The 13105-nt window shown below is 52.9% G+C and overlaps 1 protein-coding gene across 4 annotated transcripts in view; it reads left to right on the top strand.

The window, feature by feature from the left end:
• IGDCC4 (immunoglobulin superfamily DCC subclass member 4) overlaps positions 1–13105 on the top strand; it is a 39884-nt gene that overhangs the window by 18146 nt on the left and 8633 nt on the right. For 2 of the 4 annotated variants that reach the window (XR_007519936.1, XM_049906167.1), the window contains exons 4-14: positions 361–497; positions 1905–2045; positions 5402–5557; positions 6395–6808; positions 7318–7482; positions 8031–8168; positions 8428–8601; positions 10043–10279; positions 10414–10515; positions 11796–11979; positions 12700–12827. Coding sequence is in view for 3 of the 4 variants with exons in the window: in XM_049906167.1 (XP_049762124.1) it covers positions 361–497; positions 1905–2045; positions 5402–5557; positions 6395–6808; positions 7318–7482; positions 8031–8168; positions 8428–8601; positions 10043–10279; positions 10414–10515; positions 11796–11979; positions 12700–12827 (1976 nt within the window). In the remaining variant the exon portion in view is untranslated. The remainder of the gene's footprint in view (positions 1–360; positions 498–1904; positions 2046–5401; positions 5558–6394; positions 6809–7317; positions 7483–8030; positions 8169–8427; positions 8602–10042; positions 10280–10413; positions 10516–11795; positions 11980–12699; positions 12828–13105) is intronic. The other 2 variants (XM_049906168.1, XM_049906169.1) reach the window with 2 other exon arrangements.

The following is a 13105-nucleotide window of genomic DNA, read 5'->3' as shown; positions in this document are numbered from 1 at the left end:
ATTGCAGTATACACAACCGAAATACATTCATTGTTAGGTGCAGTTGTGATTTTGAGATATCAACCAACTTATTCTTGAATAAGGGTGTATCTGTCGGCATGGCCACCAACAAAGCCAGAGGGTCTTGCCTCTCTCCTCTCATCCACACGGGTGTTATTAAACCTTCTGACCTTTGCCTGTCTGGGAGGTGAAGATGGTATCTTGTAGTTTTAATTTGCATTTCTTTTTTATGAATGATGCTTGAAAGTGAAATGCTCTAGGTATTTCAGACTGGAGTGGGAGATAGGCCCAGTTGGGGCACCACCGCCCTGCCCCTGGGACCCTGCCCACCTCACAACCGCCCTCTTCCCCCTTTCCAAGGCTCATCACTCTTCCCAACGGCGTCCTCCAGATCCTGGACATTCAGGAGAGCGACGCAGGCTCCTACCGCTGCGTGGCCACCAACTCAGCTCACCAGCGCCTCAGCCAGGAGGCTGTACTCAGTGTGGCCCCTAGAGGTAAGGGAGCTGGCAAGGAGGGGGAGAGAAACCTGGTTTCCTGAGTCAGCCGCCTCAGAGCTAGGAGGGTCCTCAAGAGGTCCAGCCCCTGCCTTCAGATAGGTGAAGGGATATCAGTCCATCGAAGACTAATTAGGTGAAGGGGTGTGAGTCCCACTGGGCAGGTGAGGCAATGAAGCCCAGTGGGGCAAGAGCCACCCAGCAAGTCGGAGATAGAACAGGCTGGAGACCAAATCTCAGGAATCCCAGCCCAGGACTCCCCACTTCCTGTGGAACCTCTGTTCCCTTGGGTTGGACAGAGCATTCAAGGCTGGGGACGGGAGTGGGGAGGGGAGGTATCTGAGAGAGGTCTGTCAGTGCCCTGAAGCCCTTTCTCTCCTTCCGCTCCCTGTACCCAGAGGGCCCCGGGCAGTGAGGGATTCCCTCTGGGGTGTCTCCTGTGAAGAGAAGCCTGGGCCCCCATCGCCTAGTGCTGCAGTCCTTCTCTCCATTTCACTGAAAAGCTTCTGTCCCAGGGTAACCACATAGGAAGGGCTCAGGCTTTGGGGTCAGAAAGACCTGGTTTGAATCCTGGCTTCTCTACTCACCATCTGTGTAACCCTGGGCTCCTTATCAAATGTCCAGCTCCAGGGTGGTTGTGAGAATATCTGATATAAGAGAGTAAAATGCCTGGCACCTAGCGGATGTTCAACAGCTCTTACCTCGGGCCTCCCAGAAAGGCCCCCGCACTGGCCTCCCTCTGCCAGTCACCCTTCTCCTACCCCCAATCCCCATTTCCCACTTAGCTGGTGACCACTCACTCTAGATACCCACCTGAGCCTGGGGTCTCTGCTGCCACCTGCTGGACAAACAAGGTATTCACTATGCTGTCCCAGGGGGCCAGGGTCACACTGAGAACTGGGCAGAGAATCCCAGCTCAAAGAGCTGCCTAGCTGGCAGAAACCCGAGCCCAAGCGCACCCCCACTTTTTGTTTGTGGGGAACCTGAGGTCCTTTGGGGAAGGGGCTTGCCTACAGTCACACACACATTAGTGACAGTGCTGGCACTAGGAACTAAGACCATTGACTCTAAGTCCAGGGCTTTGCCCGTGACCCTGATGGTTCTCTGCCAGGCGAGTGGGTTAGTTTGGGATGGAGGAATGGGGCAGGTATGGGTCTGTCCAGTCATTTTTCTCATGCTGAATCAGAGGTCAGGTTATTCTTCCCCTGGCCCTGAGTTCCAGTCTCAGCTCTGCTGTGTGACTCTGTGACTTTGGGTCTCACTTTCCCCATCTCTTAAATTGCTGTCAGATCTGCTATTGTGGCTCCCTGCCCACCTGCCTCACCAGGTTACTGAGAGCGTCAGGTGAGACACTGCGTGTGAAGATACATAACGGTAAGGGTGCCTGCTGGCTTGCTCTCTCTCCAGGGTCCTTGGCACCCACCAGGCAGCAGGACGTGGTCATCGTGGCAGCCCCGGAGAACACCACTGTGGTGTCTGGTCAGAGTGTGGTGATGGAGTGTGTGGCCTCGGCCGATCCCACCCCTTTTGTGTCCTGGGTCCGACAGGGTGAGTGAAGGGGCAGACATAGAGGGGAGGGGGCATTGGAAAGGTGGGGTGTGGCGTCTCACATGCGCCCCAAGTTAGGGAGCTATAAGGGACTGCTCTGGTGAACAATCACCTTCTCATGTGGTGGGAATTCCTCTCCCAGGGCTAAGTGTGGCTGGAAAGCAAGGCCGAGCTGCTGGGGAACACGCTTAACTATCCCATCTGTGTAGCATTTTTCCTTTACAAAGCACGAGGAGTCTGCCATTCACAAAATCACTACTGAGACCCTAAATAGGACAGGCACTGTGCTAGGTTCTCCACTTTACTCATTGTGGTTCCTCACAACAGTGCTCAAGTTTGAGAGCTGTGAGGGTGTCCCACAGCCAGCAAGTCCGGTGGAGCTGTTCCCTTTGACTACAAAGCCGGCGCCTGGTCTACCCCAGCATGCTTCTGCCTTTGTGGGCCTGGCATTCTGCTGGGCCCAGTGAATAAATACACAGATGAGAGAGACACACACCCTGTCCTCCGAACTCATAGTCTGGGTGAGGGAGATAAGACACAGAGCCGTGAAAAGAGGTTTGACCGTATCAGGCAGTGAGCAATTAACGCCAAGTGGGGCTGAGTCACCGGAAATGCTATCAGGGCAGCAAGAGCTCTGAGCCAAACAGCACTTTTTGGTCTGCTTAGCACATTCACACCCATTCTCCTGTCAGAGCCTTCCAAGAGCCCTCTAAGGAGAGCAGGGGCCAGGACCATTCTTCCCTGAGGAGGAAACTGACTTTCAGAGAGGCAGGTGACAGAGCCACCACCCAAACTTCAGAGCCTTATGTTTCAGGTACAACACTCCTTGCAGTCCTGTGAGGAAGGAAGGCAAGGATTATTGTTTCCATTTGCCGATGAGAAGTGATTTGTCCAAATTAAGACACCTGGGTGGTACAAGTGGTTTGTGATCAACTACTCACCTAAAGGTTGGTGGTTCGATCCTACTCAGTGGTGCCGCGGAAGAAAGCCCTGGAGATCTGTTTCTGTAAAGGTTCCAAACCAAACCATTGCCATCCAGTCGATTCTGACTCATAGCGACCCCTACAGGACAGAGTGGAACTGCGCTAGGGTCATAGCAACTCTATAGGACAGAGTGGAACTGCGCTATGGGGTCATAGCGACCCCACGGGACAGAGTGGAACTGCGCTATAGGGTCATAGCGACCCCACAGGACAGAGTGGAACTGCGCTATAGGGTCATAGCGACCCCATAGGACAGAGTGAAACTACGCTATAGGGTTTCCAAGGAGCAGCTGGTGGAACTCAAACTGCTGACCTTTTGGTTAGCAGCAGGGCTCTTAACCACTGTGCCACTAAAAAAAACACTAGGGCTCCTTTATAAAGATTACAGCCAAGAAAACTCTATGGAGCAGTTCTACTCTGTTACACACGAGGTCACCATGAATCAGAATCAGCTTGATGGCGACAGGTTTGGTTTTTGGTTTCGTCCCAAATTAATGGCAGACACAGGTCTTGAACCCAGCTCTCTTTACCCTTCTTCCCTGGCTCATTCTATCACCCTCCACTGCCTCCTTGTTATAAGTCTCTACATTCAAAAGAGAGTATATATATATATGTAAAAAATATATATATATATATATATACACTGAACTGATGAAATAGAAGAGTGCTAGTATCTTTGTGCCTCCCCCACCTGCATCACCTCAAGGGATTTGTGACACTTGCCTAGTTAGTGGGATCCCAGGGGCCAGCAGGCCATTTGACTATTATTGGGGTAAGCCTGTAATGTCGCCCAGAAGTCCTAATATCAATGTTTCTCAAATCCAGACCGGCCATCAGAATCACCTAGGGAGCTTGTTAAAACTGTAGGCTCCCTCCCTTGGCCCCTGGAGAGTTGTGACCCAGGAATCTCAAGGTTTAACAATTGCCCGAGGTCCTTGCTACTGAAAGTGGGTCCTGGGACTTGCGACCTGCCGCTAGTTAGAAATGCAGAAGCTCAGGCCCTGCCCCAGGCGTCTGCATCTTAACAAGATCCCCTGGGATTCTGTGATTTGTGCGCACCGTAAAGGTTGGAGGATTGCTCGCCTGGACCATCCTGACACCGAGGTCCTTCCTGGGAACTCACTGGGAGAAACCGCTAAGGCTTTCCTAGAGACTGGGAAAAGGAGGGCTGGAAAAGGACAGCATTCCTGACCCCAGGCACTCTTCCCCTTCCAGCCACCTACTTTACTAAGTTGAGGAAGTGCAGCATTCTTTTGTTGTTATTGTTTTTTCCTGACTGCAAAAGCCATACGTGTTCATTGTAGAAAACTAGGAAAAGACAGAAGCCAGAAAATAAGCCACCACCCGGACATAAAAACTGTTAACATACAAATGTGTTTTCTTCCACATTCTTAAATGCGTTTGCATATTTCCCCTCGACGGCAGTAGGTTTATTGACAGCATACCGAATTTACAGTTCTGAATTCTATTTTCATCCAACAGTATATCAGCAATATTTTCTCATCTTTAAAATGTCTTCAGAAATGAATTAAAAAAAAAACTTTTTTTTTTTTTTAATAATAATCCCAGCATTTGATGTTGGATTTTCAAGCCCTTTCCAGTTGTCCACCAATCCAGTTAATGCTGCAGTGATTGTCCTTGTTCACAAATTCTTGCCTGTAATTCTGATCATCTCCCAGGACAGGTTCCCACAAGTGGAATCACTGGTTTCAAGGTCCAGGGGGAGCCCCTTTACAGCCCCGTCAGCAGCTGCCCCTTCACCAGCAGTGCAAATGACTTTTAAAAACTCCCAATTTGACAGACGAGAAGTGGCACCTGTGCTTTGATTTCTTTGCTAGTGAGGGTGATCGCTGTTCTGTGTTTCTTGGCCATTTGTCTTTCTTCTCTAGATATTCTGTTCATGTCCAGAAGACAGGGGTTTCTTAAATGTTTTTCATTATACATCAAGATAAAAGTTCCTGCAGGTATTCAAATCTTAGGTCCTGGTCAGATATTACCATCATGTACTGCGCTGTGGCTCTAGGGGAGGAGTATGTCCTTCTGGAGAGAAATGAACTTGATAATAATGCTAACAGTAATAACTGACTTGTGTACAGAGCAAGTATGATGTGCCTGGCACTGTGACAGGGATTCTCACAGACCTGATTCTTTTCACCCTCACAGCAGCTCTTCAGGCTAGGGACTATCTCCCCATTCTACAGGTGGAGACGCTAGGGCTCAGAGAAGTCCCAGGCTAAACAGGTGGATAAACCGAGATTCCAACCCGGGACTTTGTGTTTACTTAACCTGTGTGTACAGGGGCTTGGAGCTCCTCCGGAGAGTGGAGGGACGGGCAGTCCCAAGCGCCGCAGCTGTCCCCCTTTCCTCCCCCAGATGGGAAGCCCATCTCCACCGATGTCATTGTCTTGGGCCGCACCAACCTACTGATCGCCAGCGCGCAGCCCCGGCATTCTGGCGTCTACGTCTGCCGCGCCAACAAGCCCCGCACTCGCGACTTCGCCACTGCGGCTGCTGAGCTCCGCGTGCTGGGTGAGGCAGGCGGTCAAGTGGGGGCCCTGAGGCGTGAGGGTGGGGAGGGGACGGGGTTGAGGCGGGCTAGCTAGGGCTGAGGGGAGAGTGTGTTAGTAGGACTGAGGGGTGATCCTGGGGGTGGAAGGGAATGGAGGTACGGTTAGGGAGGCCTGGCTCACAGGGGAGTCCCTAGTAAGGATGCTTTGAAGGGGATGAGACTGGGTAATTGGGGAAGGGGAGGTGGTGGGAGGAGATTAGGGGATGGAATGGGAGGAGTTGAGTCGGGGAGGGAAGAGAAGGGTGATTTAGGACGCATTTCAGATGATTGGGGTGGGGAGGGTTTGTCTGGGTGGGACTGAGATATTGGAGGACGAGAGAGTGATCAGGGTGGGATCTAGTTAATTGGGGGAGATAGAGGCGTGGTCTGGGTGGTGCTAAGAAAACAGGGATAGGGCTGGGATAACGGGGGAACAGGGGTGGAGGGGTGTTGGGGCGTCATTGGAGGGGAGGGGGAAAAGAGGTGAGTTTATTCAGGCAGTGGGGTTAGATCTGGGCGGAGGTGGGGTATAATGTAGGGGAGGCTGAGGAAAAAAAATTTTTTTTTTTTTTAAGCTTGGGGTCTATCAGGGAGAGGAGGAGATTGGTCAGTGTGGGACTGGGGTAAATGGCGGGGGGTGGGGGGAGGAGGGTAGATCTGCGCTGAACTGGAGTATTTTGGGGAGGGGTGAATCAGGGAGAAGTCGGAGTGATTGGAAGGGAATGAGGGTCGCCCCGGCGGGCGAGGCTGGGGTATTGGGGGAGGGCGGAGCTCCTGGTGGCTGGAGCCCACGGTCAGCGTCCCCGTGCCGTCCCCAGCGGCCCCGGTCATCTCGCAGGCGCCAGAAGCGCTGTCGCGGACGCGGGCGAGCACTGCGCGCTTCGTGTGCCGCGCGTCTGGGGAACCGCGGCCGGCGCTGCGCTGGCTGCACGACGGGGCGCCCCTGCGGCCCAACGGGCGCGTCAAGGTGCAGGGCGGCGGCGGAAGCTTGGTCATCACCCAGATCGGCCTGCAGGACGCTGGCTACTACCAGTGTGTGGCGGAGAACGGCGCGGGCACAGCGTGCGCCGCCGCGCCCCTGGCCGTGGTGGTGCGCGAAGGGCTGCCCAGCGCGCCCACGCGGGTCACGGCCACGCCGCTGAGCAGCTCCGCGGTGCTCGTGGCCTGGGAGCGGCCCGAGCTGCACAGCGAGCAGATCATCGGCTTCTCCCTCCACTACCAGAAGGCACGGGGTACGTCCCTGGGGACAGTGGGAGCTGGGAAGGGATGCAGGTTGGGCGACTGAAGGGTTTACTGGTGGGTGCCTTTGTGATGGAGTGGGATAGGGTTGGATCCCAGGAGAAATAGACTAGGCCATGGTTCTTCCGCCTGGTGCTGGAGGAACCCACGTGTGGCACATTTTCTCCTCAGCTACGTTTTTGAGGGAGGAGGGAGAGGGTGCTTCTCCTCCCAGAGGAAATGCCAGGGGATCTCAGGAGCCACCTCCCACCCCTGCTTTCTGACTTCAGCAACAGTCACTTTAATGAAAGGTCACAAAGAACTTCCTAACCGGCAAAGGAATTAATACAGTGGAACTAGAAGCCAGGGGAGTTTACATGCTCTCGCTCAGGAGATTATCTGGGATGGTTTAGCTATAAACAGACTACTCCAGAGGCTGGCACAATCTGAGGGATACCTAGAAAGCTTCCCGCTGGCTGGTGACTGGGTGACAGTCCCCTTGCCCCGTATGTCACCATCCCAGGCATAGACAATGTGGAGTACCAGTTTGCAGTGAACAATGACACCACAGAGCTACAAGTTCGAGACCTGGAGCCCAACACGGACTACGAATTCTATGTAGTGGCATACTCCCAGCTGGGGGCCAGCCGCACCTCAGCCCCAGTGCTGGTCCACACACTGGATGACGGTAGGTTCTGACCTGCCCAGAGAATCCCCTGGGGATGGTGGTCTGGCTTCTCTTTACTAGTGCACACCAAGGTGCCTTTACCTGCCTCGTGTCGTATTTTGTACTCTTAAGGGTGTGGGTAAGGATTCTTCTTCCCAATTTACTGAGGCCCAAACAAGGAGAGTGACTTGCCCAAGGTCATAGCACAGCTGAGGTTCAAGCCCAGGTCTTGTGCTTCCTTATATCCTATACCCCTTCTCCCCAACACCCATGTCAGGGTAGGGGCTGGTGACATTAACCCATTGTATGTGGAAGACTGTGCCCCAAATCTTGCTCTAGCTTCAGGTTGAAGGGATGCCCTCTCCTCACACAAGCAACATCACACCAGGACTTTGGGAATCTCTGGGGCCCAGTCCCCTCATCCTCCAGCATGGGGCTCCCCTGAAAAGCCCCCTTACTCTCTCAGATCCTGGTCTTGGTCCTGCTAATGACTTGCTGTGTGACTAGGACAAACCGCCCCAGGACCTCACCTTCCAAGTCCAGGCTTATGCTGATGTTCTCTGTCTTAGTCCCCGGCGCAGCACCCCAGCTCTCCCTGTCCAGCCCCAGCCCCTCGGACATCAGGGTGGCGTGGCTGCCCCTGCCTCCCGGCCTGAGCAATGGGCACGTGGTGAAGTACAAGATAGAGTATGGTTTGGGAAAGGAAGGTGAGTGGGGACAGGGTGCAGGCTCCCCGTGGTCGGGAATCATTCATGTGAAGGGTTGGTTACAGCGGCTGGGGACCTGAGCTGGGTGGGGAGAGTCAAAGGAAATTGAGTGCTGTGGTGTCTGCACAGTCAGTGCTGAGAGGACCTCAGGCTCCGGTGGACGCAGAGGAACTAGGATGTGAAGTGGAGGAGTTGGTGGAGGGAGTCTAGGGGCCATGGTCCTCAGGTGGCCATCCGGCAGCCCTCTTTCCTCTCCCAGCAGATCAGATTTTCTCCACTGAGGTGCCAGGGAATCAGACAGAGCTTACGCTGAACTCGCTTCAGCCCAACAAGGTGTATCGAGTACGGATCTCGGCTGGCACAGGCGCAGGCTATGGGACTCCCTCCCAGTGGACCCAGCATAGGGTGCCCAGTATGCACAACCAGAGCCACGGTACGGGGTCACGGGGACAGGGCGAGTGGTGTGAGTGACTGTGTGGGTGTATGTGTGCCTTAGTACCCAGCGCCCCACCATCCCCCTCTGTCAGATACATGCCATGGCTCCCCACTGCTTGCCAGGTGTCTTAGTCATCTAGTGCTGCTATAACAGAAATACCACAAGTACATGGCTTTAACAAAGAGAAATTTCCTCACAGTAAAGTAGGCTAAAAGCCCAAAGTCAGGGCGTCAGCTCCAGGGGAAGGCTTTCTCTCTCTGTAGGCCTTCTCATCAATGTTCCCCTGGACTAAGTGCTTCTCTGCGCAGGGACTCCAGGTCCAAAGAACACGCTCTGCTCCCAGCACTGCTTTCTTGGTGGTGTGAGGTCCCCTCGTCTCTCTGCTTGCTTCTTTCTTTTGTATCTCTAGAGATTGCCTCCAGACACAATCCAGTCTTGTAGAATGAGTCCTGCCTCAGTAACACAACTGCTGCCCATCCTCCTTCATTAACATCATAGAGGCAGGATTTACAACATATAGGAAAATCACACAATACTGGAAATCATGGCCCAGCCAAATTGATACACACATTTTTGGGAGCACATAATTCAATCCATGACACCAAATGAGGGAGGCCGGGGCACAGAGGCCAATGGCCGTCTCAAGTCTGCCTTCTTCTATCTATTGTGTGATCTTGGACAAACCATTCACAACTCTGAGTCTTCATCTACTTCAAGGGAGGGAGCAAAGATTAATGATATAATGTGAACAAAGTGCTTAGTACAGAATAAAAGCCCACTGTATTATGGTTATTATGATTGTTGTTTTCATTGAGAGGCCGTATAGTAGAACGATTAATACAGACTGGAGCTGAATACAAAACCTGGTGCACATACTACCTGTGGCCGTGGGAAAGTTACTTAACTTCTCTGAGCCTCAGTTTTCTTATCTGTCAGATGGGGATGATAGAATTTTAGCTCTTTTATAGAGTAGTGAGAATCATGTTAAAATACACAGGCAAAGCGTTTAGAACAGTGTCTGACACTCGCAAGCTCTCCGCTCTGGCTGCACCCCTCTTTCCAGCCTCAGCATCCCCTAAACCCCCTCCCTGACAGTATCTATACATTTGTTCATTCTATTCATATAGAGCCCTGCTCTGGGCCAAGTACTGTAAGCCTGCCCCAGGTGTTCTTTGTCAATGCCCAGGCAACACCTGTATCCCCAGCACTCTGTGCTTGTACAACAGTGGGGTCACTGTAGACCTGGTCTGCCTGGCACTTAGGGTGCTTGAGTGACTGAATACTGATGGGTTGGGGGGACGCTGGCAAGGATCTCACTGAACGAGTGTCTTCCTGCTTTTTGCTTCCTCCTGCCTCCTCCCCGCTCTCATCCCTGGCCCCCTTCCCTTTGTCTCCCACTCTGGGTACCCTTTTTCCCACCTGACACATCTGCCTGCAGTCCCGTTTGCCCCTGCAGAGTTGAAGGTGCGGGCAAGGATGGAGTCCCTGGTGGTGTCATGGCAGCCACCCCCTCACCCTGCCCAGATCTCTGGCTACAAACTGTACTGGCGGGAGGTGGGGGCCGAGGAGGAGGCCAATGGCGAGAGCCCCCCAGGGGGCCGTGGAGACCAGGCTTGGGATGTGGGGCCTGTCCGGCTCAAGAAGAAAGTGAAGCAGTATGAGCTGACCCAGCTAGGTGAGGAGGGCTGGGGGGAGGAGGAAGGGCCGAGGCAGACAAGGGGCCAAGCTAAATGCAGGAAGTCTCTCTGGGGCCGGGGAGTGACCCTAGAGGTCCATCTAGCCAGTGAGCGACCCTGTGACTTTCCCTAGTTCCTGGCCAGCTGTACGAGGTGAAGCTCGTGGCATTCAACAAGCATGAGGATGGCTATGCAGCGGTGTGGAAGGGCAAGACGGAGAAGGCTCCCACGCCAGGTGAGGGTGGCTGGGGGCAAGGCAGCCTGGGGCTCAGGTCAGGGGTCTGTGTGCTGCTGCTTCTCCCTCTGCTCTGAGGCATTCTGCTAGCCTCAGCCCAACCCTCAAACCTATTCTCCTAGTGTCTGTAGTCCTCTGTAGCTCCAGACAGCCTCTGTTGTAGAGAAGCTCCATACAAAGCTCCAGTTAGTACACTTTTAGGCCTGTTACCATATGTTCGTTGTCTGTGAGCAGGTGCTCATTTGAAAGGTTTGGACAGAGAGAGGCCCCTTGGTGGATTAGTGACTCCTGACCCCAAGTTTGGCCTTAAAACAATTTTTTAAAACATCTTTACCTGTATCACCTTGTCTGTCATATTATCACTCAACTCTGGATGATAAGCAGGGAGAGTGTCCCTATGTGGCCCACCAGGACACAAGGGCTCAGAGAGGTAAAGGGACTCATCCAAGGTCACACGGAGCTGAGACTAGAACCAGGACTCCTGGTTCCCAGACAGAAGTCTGTCCACTGCAGTTCATGGCTTGTGGCCCTGTATGGGACACCTTGGCTGACCATCATGACACTCCCTTGTCCCTAACTCCCCAGGCTGACTTTTAACCATGTGGCTTAGTGGAAGGAGCATTCAACCAGGAGCCAAGAAACCTGGGTTCTAATTCTAGTTTGTTCATTCATTCGTTCAGCAAATATTTACTGTCTACTACGTGCCAGCTCTGTTCTGGGAATTTAGTGGTGAACAACAAAAAAAAGGTACCTGCACTCATGGAGTTTATTTGATTTTATGTGTATATAATAAATACTTATCACAGAGTACTTTCTGTATGCCAGACACTTTTCTGTCTACTTCACAAATACTAATTTATTACTCATAACAATCCTATGAGGTAGGTACTATTATCAGCCCCACTCTACAGAATAGGGATGGGGGCACAGAGAGTTTAAGTAACTTGTTCAAGGTCACACAGCTAGTAAGTGACAGAGCTGGAATTTGAACCAAGGCAATCTGGCTCCAGAGTCTATGCTCTTAACTACCATGATTGCTACTTCTTTCTACCACGTTCTTACATACTAGTGTTTCATGGTCTGCTATATGTACGGCCTTGGCAAAAGTCTCTTAAATTCTTGGAAACCTCAGTTTCCTCATCTATGGAGTGGGAATGATGCCACCCAACTCACAGGATCAGAAGGGACAGAGTAGGGGAAGGTGTCTTGGGGAGAGTTAACCACTGTACATATGTAAGGGTGACTGGCCTCTCGCCCTTCCCACACTCTTCACCTTCCAGACCTCCCCATCCAGAGGGGGCCACCCTTGCCACCTGCCCACGTCCACGCAGAGTCAAACAGCTCCACGTCCATTTGGCTTCGGTGGAAAAAGCCAGACTTCACCACAGTCAAGATTGTCAACTACACAGTGCGCTTCAGCCCTTGGGGACTCAGGAATGCCTCCTTGGTCACCTATTACACCAGGTGGGGGAGAGGCACTGATGCTGTAAGCGGGGAGGAGGAGTAGGTGGAGGTGGGGATAGGGAAGCAGGTGGCTGTGGGGAGGGGGACATTTCACTGTTCACCTCTGACACTGGGGGCACATCAAGGGTCTGCACAGGGTCTGCTTCCTTGCTGTCTGGCCTGATGGTAACAGGTAGAAAAGGACTGTCCATCTATCCCATCCCCTCACAAGAGAGCCTTATACTCAACCCTTGGAGAACAAGATACAAGACGGACCTATTCTCCAACCTCGGGGGGCTCCCAGTGTGATGGGGACGAGACAGCCCAGCCCTACCCTGAGAGCACCCAGACAGATGGGAAGACAGAGCTCCTGCCCTGAGGAGCTGCGGCTCTGGCAGGGGATCACTGCAAAAGCAACAGAAGTATATAGTTGCAGCCAAAGCAAGGTTAAGCCAAGGGGAAGCTACATCAGAGACCGGTTCCTTGGGTAGGGAATAGCTTGGATTAATCCAGGAAGGGGGCCTGGAGGAGGAGCCTGGCTTTGTGAGTAGACATGGACCAGTGGTACCAGACCTCGCTGTAGGGCTTCTCGGTGGGTGTGAGTGGGCCCCATGCCAGGGAGCAGTTTCAGTTTCCAGAATCGGGTGGAGCTGGGGCTGGGACAGCGCGGTAGATTCGAAGGAGTTTACTCTGCTGGGTCAATGGGCTGAAAGCACTAGTCACCATTCCTTGCCTCAACAGCTCCGGTGAAGACATTCTCATCGGCGGGCTGAAGCCATTCACCAAATACGAGTTTGCAGTACAGTCCCACGGTGTAGACATGGATGGGCCTTTTGGCTCTGTGGTAGAGCGCTCCACCCTGCCTGACCGTGAGTGGACCTTTGGCCCCTTGGCCACCAACCTATCTTTTACCCAACTCCTTCTCTCTCCAGCAGCTCTCTTCTCTGAAACATCCCTCAGAAGCAGTAAGTGTTTGTCATTTGCTTTGCATTTGTATAGAACAGCCCTTGTGCTGGTCTTAACCATTTACCTGTAAGAGTGTTGATGACATGGGATTTAGGTGAGTGGCTTCTTAAAAGGCTGTGGCAAGACTTCACTGACGAGGCCAGGTGGGGGAGGCAAGAGTCTTAGATTCTCATTCTGGTCC

This window comes from Elephas maximus, chromosome 13 (genome assembly GCF_024166365.1).
Source record: "Elephas maximus indicus isolate mEleMax1 chromosome 13, mEleMax1 primary haplotype, whole genome shotgun sequence".
Taxonomy (NCBI): Eukaryota; Metazoa; Chordata; class Mammalia; order Proboscidea; family Elephantidae; genus Elephas; species Elephas maximus.
This window is presented reverse-complemented; position numbering and strand designations above follow the sequence as displayed.